The sequence below is a fragment of the Penicillium coprophilum genome (genome assembly GCF_028826855.1).
Source record: "Penicillium coprophilum strain IBT 35676 chromosome Unknown utg000006l_segment0_segment0, whole genome shotgun sequence".
NCBI lineage: Eukaryota > Fungi > Ascomycota > Eurotiomycetes > Eurotiales > Aspergillaceae > Penicillium > Penicillium coprophilum.
This window is the reverse complement of record NW_026622725.1, coordinates 3,749,204-3,764,556: the sequence shown is the minus strand read 5'-3', so window position 1 is coordinate 3,764,556 and position 15,353 is coordinate 3,749,204. Positions and strand designations below refer to the sequence as shown.

At 46.5% G+C, this 15,353-nt stretch overlaps 6 protein-coding genes across 6 annotated transcripts; 3 read left to right on the top strand and 3 right to left on the bottom strand.

The window, feature by feature from the left end:
• Positions 1–3: 3 nt before the first annotated feature.
• On the bottom strand, positions 4–1,209 carry N7500_010407 (alpha/beta hydrolase; the record flags this gene model as incomplete). Its single annotated transcript, XM_056681545.1, has 1 exon — positions 4–1,209. The coding sequence occupies one exon, from the start codon at positions 1,207–1,209 to the stop codon at positions 4–6; it is 1,206 nt and encodes a 401-aa protein (XP_056528927.1).
• Positions 1,210–1,759: 550 nt separating this feature from the next.
• Positions 1,760–3,103, bottom strand: N7500_010406 (uncharacterized protein; the record flags this gene model as incomplete). The annotated part of the gene is made up of 1 exon (XM_056681544.1): positions 1,760–3,103. The coding sequence occupies one exon, from the start codon at positions 3,101–3,103 to the stop codon at positions 1,760–1,762; it is 1,344 nt and encodes a 447-aa protein (XP_056528926.1).
• Positions 3,104–3,885: 782 nt separating this feature from the next.
• On the bottom strand, positions 3,886–4,635 carry N7500_010405 (uncharacterized protein; the record flags this gene model as incomplete). The annotated part of the gene is made up of 1 exon (XM_056681543.1): positions 3,886–4,635. The coding sequence occupies one exon, from the start codon at positions 4,633–4,635 to the stop codon at positions 3,886–3,888; it is 750 nt and encodes a 249-aa protein (XP_056528925.1).
• Positions 4,636–8,043: 3,408 nt separating this feature from the next.
• Positions 8,044–9,171, top strand: N7500_010404 (putative alkaline lipase; the record flags this gene model as incomplete). Its single annotated transcript, XM_056681542.1, has 5 exons — positions 8,044–8,134; positions 8,193–8,320; positions 8,370–8,433; positions 8,487–8,857; positions 8,914–9,171. The coding sequence occupies 5 exons, from the start codon at positions 8,044–8,046 to the stop codon at positions 9,169–9,171; spliced, it is 912 nt and encodes a 303-aa protein (XP_056528924.1).
• A 782-nt stretch (positions 9,172–9,953) lies between these two features.
• Positions 9,954–10,899, top strand: N7500_010403 (BTB/POZ domain-containing protein; the record flags this gene model as incomplete). Its single annotated transcript, XM_056681541.1, has 3 exons — positions 9,954–10,078; positions 10,165–10,320; positions 10,371–10,899. The coding sequence occupies 3 exons, from the start codon at positions 9,954–9,956 to the stop codon at positions 10,897–10,899; spliced, it is 810 nt and encodes a 269-aa protein (XP_056528923.1).
• Positions 10,900–12,721: 1,822 nt separating this feature from the next.
• N7500_010402 (uncharacterized protein) lies at positions 12,722–14,647 on the top strand (the record flags this gene model as incomplete). Its single annotated transcript, XM_056681540.1, has 3 exons — positions 12,722–13,011; positions 13,183–13,815; positions 13,879–14,647. 3 exons carry the CDS (start codon positions 12,722–12,724, stop codon positions 14,645–14,647), a joined length of 1,692 nt encoding a protein of 563 aa, XP_056528922.1.
• Positions 14,648–15,353: the final 706 nt, after the last annotated feature.

Here is a 15,353-nt window from a genome sequence, read left to right as displayed (position 1 = left end):
GAATTAGGAGGTAAATGATGGATCTGCCGCCTCAAAAAATCGCATCACTGCCATTGTTACCACCGGATACCCCATGATCACATCGTGCAATCCAGTCTTCAAAATTTCCTCACGAATGACCCCATTTCCCGTCTTCCATTCCATCATGGAACCGGCAGCTCCCATATCTACTTTCGAGTCGAGTTTCTTTTGTTCAAGGTCGTCATAACTGATCCCCACAGGCATCGAAGCATTCACCGCATGCCAGAACACAAGTTGAGAATGGTGCCATGGAATGTCAAAGTCATCCTCGGCATGGATTATTGCTATTCGGTATTTCTCTCCATTCATCTCATTCGCCCGAATGTATTGTGCAATACAATCCTTGCTCAGCCATTTGTCTCGAATGAATCGTTGAAGATATTTGAAGAGGAAAGGAAATCTCGCAACTGGCGACAAGATTGGCACGGTACCCGCAATCCGATAAGTTGAGACTAATGTTGCGACGTCCACAAATGGCGCAACTAGCACCGTGCCTGCGAAAACTATCGGTGGATTTTGTACAGCAAGATGCTTGGATACAGCAATGCTCACAGCTGTGCCCATCGATTGACCAAATATCAATATTCGAGATGGAGGGATTCCTGCCACATTCATTGCCCAGTCTACCACAGCGAGGGCATCGATGATGAGCCCGGTCTCAGATGGTGACCCAGTACTCTTGCCAAATCCCCGGTAATCGAATGTCAGAACATGGATTTTCCCTGGATTCCCCGCTGACAGCGCACGATAATTTGGGACCCGGTAACCTGAGGCTACGGTTCCCCCAGCACCGTGCATATGAAGAATCAAACGAGCATCGGGGTCCTCTCGCAGTAATTGAAATCCCAGTCGAGATGTGATATCGGATACAAAGCCTACGGGCTCTTCGATGAGAGGTATTTGATGCTTGCGATACAATTCCACGGGAAGAATATGCCAAGCGTACAGCTGTTCACCGTCTCTGGTTCTGATGGAGAACGGAGTGACTTGATTCCTTAGGAACCCGAAATTTTCGGGGACATTGAGGTCTTTGAACCATGTCATCTGGATCGCGTGCAGATAAACCACATGTGATTGGAATGTTGATGTGGTGAGTAACCCCAGGAGGATCGCATATAACCCCACTGCAACAGCGACTGGTATTGACGCATATTTAAAGAAAGAACCAGCTATCTCGCTAGCTGTCATGACGGATCAAAGAAAAATTGGAATGGGAATATCGCACAAAAATAGAGGGAAAGGAGGATCTTGAACGCTGACGGTTGACCTGGTGCAGCACACTAAGAGAGTGGGGCGGGCTAACCCATTCGATGTCTACATTCTTCCCGATATCCCTCATTATATCTCGCTTCTTGAAAAAAAATCCATGCTAAACCTATATATCGTACGGATATTGGCTGAATAGGTTCTAGGCGGCTAATGATGCTTGCTTTGTCTGCTTTGTCCCATCGCCCTGGGGTGAAAGCAGCCATGTGGAGTAGGTAACCTAGCGGCTATTGTAGCGAGATGATTGGATAGATGAGGTGTGTGCACAAGCATCCCTACATGATAACTCGGCGGTTACAAAGTACATCTCTCCCTGATGTGGCATGTCCCCGCTGTAAATCTGATTCTCAAAAATGGGGGGAAAAATTGCGAAGTCGATTCTTACCGCCGAAACCAACAAATTTTGGTTTTCTCACGAGAAAATCACACAATGTCGCTAGCATAGTCTTCGAATTCGTATGTAATCTATCTCTCATAAGAATGGCAACCAGTAGACTGAGTACTCATAGGTATCGTAAACGCCAGGGTCTGCCCCTCTTAGGACGGCAAATACTTCTCCCATCATGATAATGCGACTCAGAAGGTAGAACACTGGGGATGAGAGACTAAAAAGTGTTAAAATACCGTCCCAGCGGAGGACAACCTTTTCAAAGTGCATAAATATGAGCATCGACACGATTGAAACAAATGCAGATACACGCCAGAGCCATAACTCAACGACCGATGGGAACATGGTATTCCAACATACAAGGTGAAGGGCGCCGAATGAAATTCCGAACAGACACGTCAAAGGCCAGATTTTTGACCTATACAGGTCGGGATCCCAATGGGCCACGACGATATCCTTCCGAAACTCATGTTGGTCTTCAATATCTCGGATCTCGCTTTCGTTGATTGTGGTTTCGCATGGTTGTTGGGTGATTGGATCTTGATTTGGGCTCTTCAATGGCTTCATACAAGCCTCCTGCACGAGTCTGTCCTCTTCAACCTTCTCGAATACCCGTGGGGTGAGATACCATATATTCCAATAAGACGTTTGCTCTTTCATTCCCTCGTTGTCGAACTTATTACTGACAGCCATTGATTCGAAGAAGCGAAATTGCTCCAGGCTCATTTCCGGAAGCACAACAAGGGAAGGCGATCTGATATCTTTAGGCTTGCTCCACCAGAAGAAGTATGTCACGATAAACAACGGGATATAACCAAGGGTCATAGACTCCAATTGCGAAAGCGGTAGATGATAAGAGATCCGTAGTATGCACTGTGCCGAGAACCAAATTACTTGCATCATAGCCAGTAATTTTGTAGCGTTATCTGATTTGCTCTTGTCGTAGATATCATCGAGAGATAGACCCCAATTCGGATGGGTTTCCCACCGGATAAGGTCTTCCTGTAATAACCAGGTATATTGATTTGGCCAAATGACCCGATCGCCGTTTGGTGTTTGGTACCTTAGTGCAAGCATGCTGATGTAGAAAGCATGAACAAGTTTGAATTGGCCTGCTGTGAAATCGGCACATTCTTTTTGCATCCTGCGGCACTGCGCCCATTCCTGAAGTCCTTCCACTGCAATAAACTCTGGTGCAAATATTGTCTTGAGGAAAAGGGCAATCTTATGCAGATTTGCAGAAGATTCGCGCTTGTAGACACGGGGATGGATCACGACCCAGGTGCACAGAAATATCGTAGCCAAGCACGTTGTAATCAAACTTATTGTACCGCGGCCGGGGTTATCCCAAACCCATCCAACTAATTCTTTCTTATTTGATGAATTGAGACTACAATTGGAGCATGTTTGGTTGCTCATTGAGGCCATCGGTGGATTTGAAGCAGGCGCGTGCTGCTGGCTATTCGATATGAGCCAGAAAACGACATGAACCATCAAGTTGGGTAAAGTAAAAAAAATATCAATGTCGGGTTTATAGACCACAGCATCAATGGATATATCAAACCATTTAAATAAGCGCTAGATATTATTGCAAGGCTTGGTATGCCAACGTGTACATGTTACAGATATGCCGGGGTAAGTAGGGCTGATTTTCAGGACTTGGAAGCGCAAACCCAATTTGAACACGTAGCAAGCAAATACCAGTCTTACAATTGGTACGTAAGTACAGAGTAGGTATAGTGGATATATGGTTGGTTTCCGTCCGCACTAATAAAAACCTTCCTATAGCCGCCACTATATTGGGACGATTTATTTTTGCAAGGATATGATCCACTCCATGAGCGCCATGAGCAATATGCTGTTCGTGATTTCAAAAATAGCGACCTACGAGAATATCCATTTCTTTGGTCATGGAATACGCGAAATAAGCGTGAACTTTCATTGTAAACCAAGCCCAACGATCCTGGAGTGTATTTATCAAACATTTTACTTGATCGCTGCCACTGTTTACTCCATCGTGGGAATGATGACATTGATTGGCCATATAATGAATCACACTGTTCTGATGATTTAGGATTGATAGAAAGAAAAGGTCGGCGTGAGTACTCAGCAAAAGCTATGCAATCATGATTCTATTGAAAATCCTGGAAACACCACGAGACTAAAAATGAGTCGAGTACCAAGGTATAAGAAGCTCCAAGGTCTTTTACTCAAGCCACGGAGATTGAAACAACGCCATCTTCATTTGGGATTGGGAGTCCCCTTATCACAAGCTTTCTTCTCCTTTTAGCTCTATTTTTGGCCGTCAATTGATCCCAACCGGCATAGAAAGCTAGATCCGCAACTGAAACCCTAGTCAAATGATGCTGGTCAGGCTGAGCTTCAGTAGAAGGTTCAGCAAGAGGTGCTTCCATGACAGATGGATCTTCGGCAGCAGGAGCATTGTATAGATGCCAGTCTTCATGAGGAGGCGATGCCTCAGGAAGACTCCAATCGGTGACAGGCTCTTCGAAAGGCTCTGCGGGAGTAGCTTCTGCGGGGACAGGCTCTTCAATAGGCGCTTCGGGGACAGGCTCTTCGAGAGGAACTTCGGGAGGAGCTTCGGCGGTAGGCTCTTCGAAAGGCTCTGCGGGAGTAGCTTCGGCGGTAGGCTCTTCGAAAGGCTCTGCGGGAGTAGCTTCTGCGGGGACAGGCTCTCCAATAGGCGCTTCGGGGACAGGCTCTTCGAGAGGAACTTCGGGAGGAGCTTCGGCGGTAGGCTCTGCGAAGGGCTCTGCGGGAGTAGCTTCTGCGGGGACAGGCTCTTCAATAGGCGCTTCGGGGGCAGGCTCTGCGAAAGGCTCTGCGGGAGTAGCTTCTGCGGGGACAGGCTCTCCAACAACATACTCCTCGGCAGCAGGTTCTACGATAGGCTCTTCGAGGATAGGCTCCTTACCGATAGGATCTTCTGTTGAACGCATCTTGTTAGCCCGATGTCCTTAATGTAGTCTGCTGGTTCAATAAGCCAGCCATAATTCTGCATCCTTGGATCAAGCGGGTAGGCTGCTCTTACCGTCATGATCCCCAGACCGTAAGCAATCTGAGAGTATGTCAACCGTCATTTTCATCACAAGATTATCAAAATGATGATCATGACCAAGAGTACTATAAAGCTCTACCAGGTTGGTATTTGACTCCCCAAGCTCTAGCCGCAGTAACTGCTTCTTGATGTAACCCGGGAGCCAAGTCTCGCCTGCAGGAAGGGTTGAAGATACATCTCTTGCCGAGGAAAAAACCTCCCTTAGGGACAGCCCGTCACCAAATCGCTCGATGTAGTGTCTAGCAAGGGACTCAAGACTCGGGAGCCCCAATATTCTAGACGCATGGTAAACAAGGATGCTTTTTCTGAACTCTGTTGCGATGCCACGGGTATTTATATCGAGGGGCGAAGCTATCGTCTCGTATTTTCCTGAATATAAGAAATGCACCAAAGTATGACCAGCTTCTTCGTGGACACCAGGCAATGTGATGATATCTGGAAACGAAAATGCCTCGCGCTGAAGCAGCGGGGACTCATCAAGGAATCCATTTGGAAGCTGATACTGCTTGTTCCCGATCGCGAGTGTCACAAATGGCGACTCGTAGGGTCATTTCAAATGTCAGAAGAAGATTGATATTAAATTAATGGAATGGCTCACGATGAAAATGGTTGATCATAGTCAATCATCGAAGCTTTTAGAACAGGAACAGGTGTGGTAGTTTCGGACTTTCGCGCCTTGAATTTCTTTTTTGTCATAATGCAAGATGATACAAAGTGATTGTGTATTTATTTTTAAAATGGAAGAAGGAGAATCAATGAGAATGTCACAGAGCAAAATCTCCCAACACCCGTTTATAAAGATCTAAGAGGAGCGGGGCAATGCAAGGATGAGTTGTCCTGCAATGTTAAGACACGTCAGATGTACAAGGAAGGTGGTTCGGTATGGAATAGATTCAGCCTCTTCGCCCGTATGAGACTTGGTAATGACTTTCTATCACAGATCAGACGAAGCTTCGACGTAGAGAGGATAGGAGTATGTCGTTTCGCCTTTGGATATGACATCTTGTAAATAGGCGGGTAATGACATTGCCTCCAAGACCGAGGGATCTAACAGGGTATATAGTACTTTTGTGATGCATCCAGTAGGGACTGAATCCTGCGTTGTGTGTTGGATATTTCTTGGACATCCCAGGAAGTGGCCCAAAAAGCGGGGGTCCTATCCAAGACTCACAGCCGTCGGCTTGACTCTCCCAGAATCAAGTCGTAAGTGTAAATGTAGAAATGAATTGGAACATCACTGTACTCCGTAGGTAGGAAGAAATTATCATTTCAGGCTAAAGAGTGCCTGGGTATTGAGAAATTCGTGTAATTTGAAGTGTGTTCGCTAACCAATGATATTCAATACGGACTCTTCTTTCACTGTGTCTAATAATAGGACAAAATTGGTCGATTTATGACTCGCTTCCGCCATTTTATCGTCCGATCTGAGCTAGATAGATTGTTGAATCGTTAACTGTAGATATCATCTTGCCCGTTGACCTTCATGCTTTCACCAGCATTGATTGACCTTTTGACACTTGTTGATAACCTAGACAGTCTATTCATTTTTCTATCCTCACTCGTTCCACAGTCATAGTCTTACCATTAGCAATCCACGTTTGGCTGACTACAAATGATATTGTGATTTGGCGTTTTCTCAACATAGTGCCTCTGTCCTGATACTTTCTATACATCAATCCTTTACCCGCTTAGCATGCACCGCCTATTTTTTATCTTCCCGACAATGATCACCGCATTCCAATTTACATTGTGGAAAATGATTGATGAGGTTATCCTCTGGGATTAGTATATCGAGTATGCTGATTGCTCTGACAGTTATGTGGGGGGTTTCTCGATGGGTTCGGTTCGGTGATCCCACCGTATCCCCGTGATAATTTGCTATATAGCATGCTGCAACTTTGAAGGACCGGTGGAGGATGTGAAGAACGGGGAAGTCGAGCTTGTTTTTTGATGGGAATCTATTGAAGGGAGGGTACGTGGTGGCTGACTAGGGTGCTACTACTCTATATAAAAAGGCGAACCTAACAAGGACCGGATTTACAGGTCAATTATTACAACTAGAATATGATTTTGCTTTTCGCTTCTGATTAACAAATTTGAATTTAGGTACTTAACATCCTGAACCTCCCGACTAGACTCGGAGACCCCGCAAAGCCAAGCACCTCGGTCTCCAACTGCCGAACCCTTCACTGCCGATGGCTTCGCTAAATCATGCACTCTTATACGGAAAAATGCCAGGTTAAGCTCCGTCGGAAATAAGCCCTTCACCAAAAGGATCCAATGGCCCGCCTATGCATTATATGAATCACTTGTAAACCACACTAAGTTCACCTCCAAACTCTAGCAATGTGACATGAGATAACAGGAACCTCAGACTATACTCATTGCCACTGATCCCTGATATAGCGGCAGTAGACATCTAGCTCTTAACCAGCAAGTGCGAGAAGGGACGTCTGTGGAGAAAGTATGGTGGGGAGCCCAAGATGAGCCTAGTTCAGCCCGATCTATTTTACACTGCCCTTCATTGTGCTTGGTCAAATCTAGCGATGATCTTCGTCAATTCGAATGATGATCAGGTCCAAGCTTCGATATATACCGAAGCTGAGAGGCCGAGGTTATTGAACCCTTTCGCTTTCGGCATTGATCCCCCCCCACATTTCCCCGCAAAAATGATTTCGTCAGCCAATGTAGCCCCGGATTAGACGGACTTGGCGATGACCTTTTGGGCTTGCCAAGTTCAAGCTTGGGCACTCAATATAATTTTTTCCCTAGAGCTCCATTTCTGTGTTTCAAAACATAGCATGGCCTGAATGGTAAAGACTGATTCATGGTGAATTAACAAGGCTTTGCGGCACACCCCCTCTATCTTTAATATTCTAATATACTCTGTGGTTCAATGAGTCTGGAATAACTGTGGGAAGTATCTTGAGCTCGCTGGCGCTATTATCACCAGATTGGAAACTCCTGGAAGTCTTATGACGGAGGTTTCCCCAACGGTGTATTTGCACATCGACCATGCATGATGACTGCTTGGCTCTATACCATGACTTGCCTATTTGAGATAACACCTCCGGGGCAGCCCCCTGGCACGGCATCTGCTATTCTCCTCGGCTTGTAGTGCACAATATGGGAACAATACGGATGGGGGCAATTCGAGGGGTATCTAAAGTATTTAAAGAGCAAGCTTACCCGTAGCAGTTTTCCTTTCTTTTCATCCAAAGACAACACTCCAGCAGCCCTTTTGAGTATTCCCAAAGCCTTATTCAAAATTTTGGCATATTGATCCAGCATGTTGTTCAACTACCAATCTTTGCTCGTGGGAGTCTCCTTGATCTCTCAAGCCCTATCTGCACCTCTGTTGGAGTCGAGGGCAACTCCTGGTAAGCCAGCTCATCAACCCATCTCCGTTTGATTAGGAAATTCTAATCCTCATTCAAGCTACCTCTGCTTTCCCTGATTTGCAACGTGCAGCAAAGCTGTCTTCTGCTGCATACAGTGGTTGCATCGGAAAAGCCTTCGATGTCACTATTACCAAGAGGATTTATGACCTCTTGACCGATACCAATGTGAGAATAGCACTTACTCTAAATTTTAACAACTCACTAATGTAAGTAGGGATTTGTTGGATACTCCACCGAAAAGAAGAAGATTTCGGTCGTCATGAGGGGCTCGACTACCAGTATGGACAGACTCAAACATTCTTGTACTAGCTTAGTGTGCTAACTGATCTAGTCGCTGATATCTTGAACGACATTGACACTACTCTTGTCACACCCTCGCTCTCAGGTGTGACATTCCCTTCTGGCGTGAAGATTATGAGGGGTCTCAACAAACCTTGGTCCGCTGTGCACGACGAGGTCATTGCTGAAGTGAAGTCGCTCATCGCAAAGTATCCGGACTACACTTTGGAGGCAACCGGACATTCCCTCGGTGGTGCCCTCACCTACATTGCCCACGTTGCACTTGCGCAGAACTTCCCTGGCAAGGCACTCACTAGCAATGCACTTGCTGCCTTCCCCATTGGCAATGAAGCCTGGGCCAACTTTGCTGGCTCACAGGCTGGCACTTTGAACCGCGGAAATAACATCGCTGACGGTGTCCCAGTAAGTGATGGTTGCAGTTGAGATGTACTACTATAGTGGTTAACAACATCACGCAGAATATGTACGTGAGCGGACTTTTCAACTTCAAGCACTATGGAACCGTGAGTGATCCCATCAATGCCATTTTTACCAATGTCCAAAAGCTTACCGATGCACAGGAATACTACAGCTCTGGTTTGAAGCTCACATGCGTGAAATGCGAGGGGCAGCGAGACCTAGCCTGCTCTGCTGGAAATGGTATGTACAGTGTCACTGTTGGCCACTTCTCCAGCTTCGGTATCACAATGATGGGTGCTGGTTGTGGACTGCTTTGAGTACCAGAAATGGATACAACTGAGCGGTCTTTGACAAGGATCGCTTATTCTGAGGACAAGGCAACCTTGAATGATCGAAGTTTCGCTGGCGCGGAGAATAGATCGTCCATTGTGTATCTAGTTGTCATAGGTTATTGTCTCAATTGGATGATAGGTCATTCTACATGATCGATATCATGGAAATGTGTGTATATCATTCGTCATCCCATTCCATCATGACGTTTCAAAATTTCGATAAGCCATGGCGACGCTATTGGCAAAAATGCCATGTGCATTCTTCGGGTTTAGCGCATATCTCCCGTAACCCAGTACGAGGTGAGAATTTAGCGCCAATGTACGAAGTACACAGCCCGGGTGCCCGGGTTTCTCAGAGAACCAGCCACACTCCATTTCACCTGAGCCTCAATTAACAGGTGACTTTCACATTTGATATCACCTGACCCCGCCATTTAAAACCCCCTCTCCGCGTTTTTCTTTCTTCTTTCTTCTTTTCCTCTCACGCCTGCCGGAGTCGATAACTGTTTGCAAAGAGATTCACCTTAGATTCTCGAATGCAAAGTAACCCCGGAACTGCGTAAACCTCGTCTTTTGACTAAGACTCGGGGGGACCATTTCTGTGGGGAGCTTCCAGGACTCACATGCTTCGGGTGCATGACTAGCAGCGTCAATTCGTCTTTCTTTCGACCAACTCGTATCATTCTTTCTGACAACCACAAATTTATCTCGTTAGTTTTGACCCTCTTGTATGGCATATATCGACAATAGGCCTCTTTTGCACGGTTATGTTCAAGCGCTCTTTCGTATCTAAGGACCGGGCGGGTAAAACCGTCAAGGTTGCCAAGAAGAAGTACGACGAGCTTGTAAGGGAGAAGATGAAGCAGAAAGCGGAAAGTCCCTCATTGGGAAGGTTTGTCTTATTTTATTATATATGCGCATCTGCACGCTCTATAAACATGGGTATCGATCTCATGGGCTGATCATGTCTTCCTATAGTCCGCTTACCAGCCCTATAATTACTCTGATTGTTGGGCGGGACCAACGCCTCTTCGCCGCTCATGAAGATGTCCTATCCGTGTCGCCGTTTTTCAGTGCTGCCCTGAAGGAGGAGTTTCTCGAAGACGGCGCGAAACAACTGACTCTCCCTGACGAGTGAGACAATCCTGCCCATTTCAATTACACAAACGCTTACCCTTGGATAGAGAACCCGAGGTCCTGTCGTGTATCCTCGAGTTTTTGTACAAGGGCGACTACTTCCCACGCTTGTTGCATGGAAAGCAAAGAAACTCTTGGTCACTCGAGAACGCCCAGGATATTACTCAAACTGGTGGCCGTGGGTCAAGCGAGCCAACAATGTTTCACCCGGGAGTGGGAGATCTCATCCTCCGAGACACGGCGGTGTACTGTGCTGCTGAGAAGTACGGTCTGGAAGACTTGAAGCGCCTTGCTCTCCGGAAACAGGGTCTTCAGAGTGGTATTCCAGCCGACGTGATCTTGCGATCCGCTCGATATGCATATGACAACACACCCGAGTCCGATTCCCGACTGCGCGCTCATTACCTGGCTCTTATCATCCGCAGTCGCAAGACTTTCAAGAGCAGCGGAACCTTGCAGATGGAGATGGAGGAAGGAGGCAAGTTATTCTTCGACCTGTTCGTGGCAATGTGCAACCACATGGATGATCTTTCGGAGCTGCGGTACGATTCAGTTTCTCCTTCTCCCTCGCCCTAGCTCTCTGCGTATCCTTCTTTTACTGCTGACTGCTGTTTCGATACCGAGCCCTGAGTGCTTACACTCGTGTCTACTAGCATCAAGCGATCGCCGAGGTTTTTCTAAGTGGTTGTAAAATCTCTATACTGGGATCGACGAACTTGACCTTTGAAAGTGAACAGGGAGACCTGGGATATTTCACCTTAGAATGGCACATTGACAACGAACTTGACTTGGTCTGCGTTTTTGCTTTAACGGCAACTTGACCTTCGCTTCTTACGAGGCTGGCCGCTTTTTTGGTTCGAAAGACCGACCTTATTCGCTTTTAATCGGATCCACGGCGTATCGTGACTTGCGTTCAACAACTCTACACTCCTTGAGATTGAGCTCTTTTGACCCAGTCTTTGATAAACTCTACTTAGTGTGTTGCTCTTGTTTGCGACATTGATTATGCCTTTGCCTTCAATCGGGCGATATCTTGTTACTCGCTTAACATGCTCGTGGGCAATGCGACTATATGGTGATGAGAAAATAGAAATGAAAAAAAACTCGGCCACCTCAAGAAAGCAAACCGTAAGAACAAACAATACGTACATAGTGCTATTTGATCCTATCGTGAACCTTTTTGAAGCTTCGGAGTATTCCAAGCATTGGTCCACCCACACACCGAATCGTGGATAGATTTTAGGGCTTGAACCGCCGGAGCTGTCCTATTGGAATCAACGACGCCCTTTCTTTCTTATGAATGCGACTTGGTATATATGCATACCTTGATATTTCAGCTTCCTGCAAGAGTTGCCCTCCACAAATTTTGTATCATCATCTTTGGTATGTGCCCTTTATACAGAACTTCATCCGCTAAATGCCTTCAAAAGCCCTGTGTACCTTGAGAAAGGATTTCATATTCCTTGACGGATTGCTCATACATGTGTTTTGCAATGCAAGGTGTTCTTATTATGCGGGGAAGAAGGACAAGTATACATGCAATAAACGCCCCCTACGGTATACCGTGTCACTCTCTATATCGATTGGAAACCCATAGGTAATTTCTAGGACCCCGACACAGGTCGTTATACGCCAAAATACTTGCAGTCCAGTACTCTCGGAGAATTGAGGCAACACGGGAGATATCCAGGACTTAGGGATCTTGTCGTCAAAGCGAGAGGATACACCTAGAACCCGCATGTAAAGCCCTAGTACCGAATGGCTTCTGCTTAATTGTGACAGGTTGCACCTGCTGTATATTAGATAGGAGTCAAGGAAACGGTTGTTTGTCACGACATGAGACTTTGACTCGTCGCTTACACGAGCGCATCACACAAGCCCCGGAAATTGATGTTATCTCCCTCTTCGTGAATATTCAATCAGTGCACCATATTTCTCGTATTCTAGCAAACATGACGCTAGGTGCGTTCTCTAGGTCTCATTGCTTGCTATTTCTTGTCGCAGCACAGCATACCTGAACTATATCCCACGAGACTCGCAAAGCATTGAGTCGTCGCCCGAAAGCTCAATTACCTTTCAAAACTCATTGATCATACTCTCTGTGGTATCGCTTTTGACTGCCTATCAAATGTACACAAACAGGTGGACTTCGCGAGATTGTGATTTCCTATCACTAGACTCTCTGTTTTGACTCCAATGACCCCAGGATCGTCTTCGGATTGATCGCCTGCTACAACTCAAGTTACTATCACTCGCAGTGTCACTTTCCTTTGTAGCTTGAAACCCTGCCAGTTGAGTAAATCAGTATTTTCACCGGCACTGACAGTGACTTCCAGCTTCCGGTGACCAAGATCCATCGTTCTCCTCTTCGAATAATATTGAACCCTCGAATACTACTATGCACGAGAGCTCAGCCAAGATGGCTCCGAAAACGTTTCTCACCACTGGTTTGAGGCATCTACCCAAACCCCGCGCCCTGGAGCCTGGCGAAGCCCTAATCGTTCGATACAAGAATTCCTTGCGGCAATACAAGGCCGACGTGTGGATTGGAATTGTGCTCCCAGACAAATTTGGGCCAAGTCGGCATGTTAACCGCCGCCCTGTTGGCGCACAGCCCACTGAGGGTGCTTGGGTGACGCACCTGAAAGACCGGATGTACTCCATGTATCTCCCGGGACGCAACATGTAGTAAGTTTAGTCTCTTTTTACATACCCCAAAAAGACCTCTAAAGTTGTGTTTTTCTTGATGTATACGTGGGTCTGTTGGCTTTTCTGCCTGATCAATGATCTATATGTCACTTTGCTCTGACTCGATGTGTTCATGTTGATCAATGAACATTGGAACTGACATATATGAAGCAAATGGGCCGGACTCCAGGACCTTTTTGTTCTGAACGAAAAGACGATCAATGTTCTGCGTCGTGCCCAAAGAGAACCTGACGCTAAGATCTGGGACGACCTTTTAGAAATCGTTCGCACTGAGCCTGGGCTGGAGTTCTGGAAGAACATGGCTCTCCAGGAACTAGGTACCAAAGGAAAACGAGGCAAAGACCTCCGTCTCATCCTACCAAGTGGACATGAGGACCTTTTGTCTGGTGGAGAAAGCCATTCTGACTCTGAGTCAGAAGAAGAAGATGTCAAAAAAGATGAACGTCAAGAAACCCCATCAGATCACGTGGAGTCTACTACCCATGCTGCACTCGGCTCATCTAATGCACCAGCAACTATCAGATCATTTTCTGATTCACGTGCTTCACAGGGAATTCAGCTCAGACAGTCAATGGTGTTCCAAGATGCTAAGCCACCTGGACCTGCATCTGAAATGGTGCCTTTTCCAGACAGAGAGAATTCCAGCACAAAGGCGACCCCGAAATTCCATCCACGTCCTCCTCTAATGTCTCCCAATTCTTCTCTCCCAGCCTCATCGACGGTCATGACGCCACCAGCAGCCATGGCCCCAAACTCGTTGCCTAAGGCTGAAAATGAGACAAGGTTTGTTGAGTTCTGATTCTCGATTATCAACTCGCAACTACTGACCTATTCTCCAACATACAGTACCAGTCTAGCAGATGTGGCACCCCAGCAACCTGGTCCAGATTTCTCCGTCTTTGATTTGACCCTCAGCCAGGCTCTAAAGCATGTCATTTTGAATCAAAGTGAAACCTTCAAGATCAAGGATGTTTTTCTAGGCGCCGTGGCTCTCGAAAGACAGCCCGAATATCTACAAATTCGCGAATACCTCACCGATGGAGAATTCCACCCTCGACTAATTACCCTGAAGAACTCCGGGTTCTCCCATCCCACTCCATTCCCAGCTCTGAATACCAACGGCAGCACCATCTTCCGCCTGGTCGGTGACCAGATGGGAATTGGTCAGAACTTCAAACTGAACGGGGTGGGCAACAGCCTCGATTTGGAAAATGCCATTCTGGTCCTCGGAAAAGTGTACCTCCAAGCCCGCCGCTTCGGCCTCATGGATTTGGTTTATCGAATTACATTCAAGCTGCAAGTAGCTTGGAACTGCTACCCGGAGCTATACCAATCCAAACCTCTCCTCGAGGTTGCTTCACTTGCTTTCGCTGGCCGCACTGAATTTGATGAGGCTGACTGCGATTATCTCCAGTCTTGGCTAATGCATTTCATTTCCGAGGCCTCGGATTTACTCACATACAACGCTAGCGAGCAGTACTGGTCGTTGTTGCGGGCCCACCCGAAGCTCCAAGACAAAGTGCTCAATCTTCGCACGCTGGCTCACGTCAATAACCCAGAGTTGTATGCCAATACCCGCGCGCTCCTCGAGAGCCGCGGTTTGGGAAGCCTGTGATATGCACTGTGATTGAGCGGGAACTCTGCAAAGAGCTGTGTTTCCCATAGAGCCGTCTCAGCATGTCGAGCGCATGAGGTTCCCTCCCTTTTTTGCTTTTTCGTTTTGTGTTTTTCGCATTTCAATTTCGTTTATCTACACTCTTCATCATTCTGCCTTTTATTTGCATTTGCCCGACACGCAGAATAGAAGACGTTGTATTTCAATGGGCTAGCTACTTTTGCTTCCGTCGTCGTGTGGTGGAAGTGGACAGACCGTGGAATATGAAAGTAAGCGTTTATTGACGCTGGTATTCTTACCCAACATATTTCGTTGACGTGTTCTTCATCATTCGTAGTAATACCTGTTTTCACATAACCAGTAGTTCGAGGGCCATATGAAGCTCAATGCTTGCATGCTATCTCGAGAAGGACACCTTGGCCCATATTTGAGGACACAAATATCACACTTAGAGCTTGCACATCATCGTATTGGTTCTCTTCGAATATGCACTGAACTGTGCAAACCCCTGTTTGCCCTGAGACGTACAACTGAAAGTAAAATTTTAGAAAAAATTCAATTCGTTATGTCAACTCGCAGGTTAATTGATAGTGAAACGACCCAGATACGCATAAAAACATCATGGTGCACCTGTGCAAACCATCGCTAAAGGGAACCCGATCTCACGCCTGGAGTGAAAAAAAGATGAAAACAATTGGAAGAATTG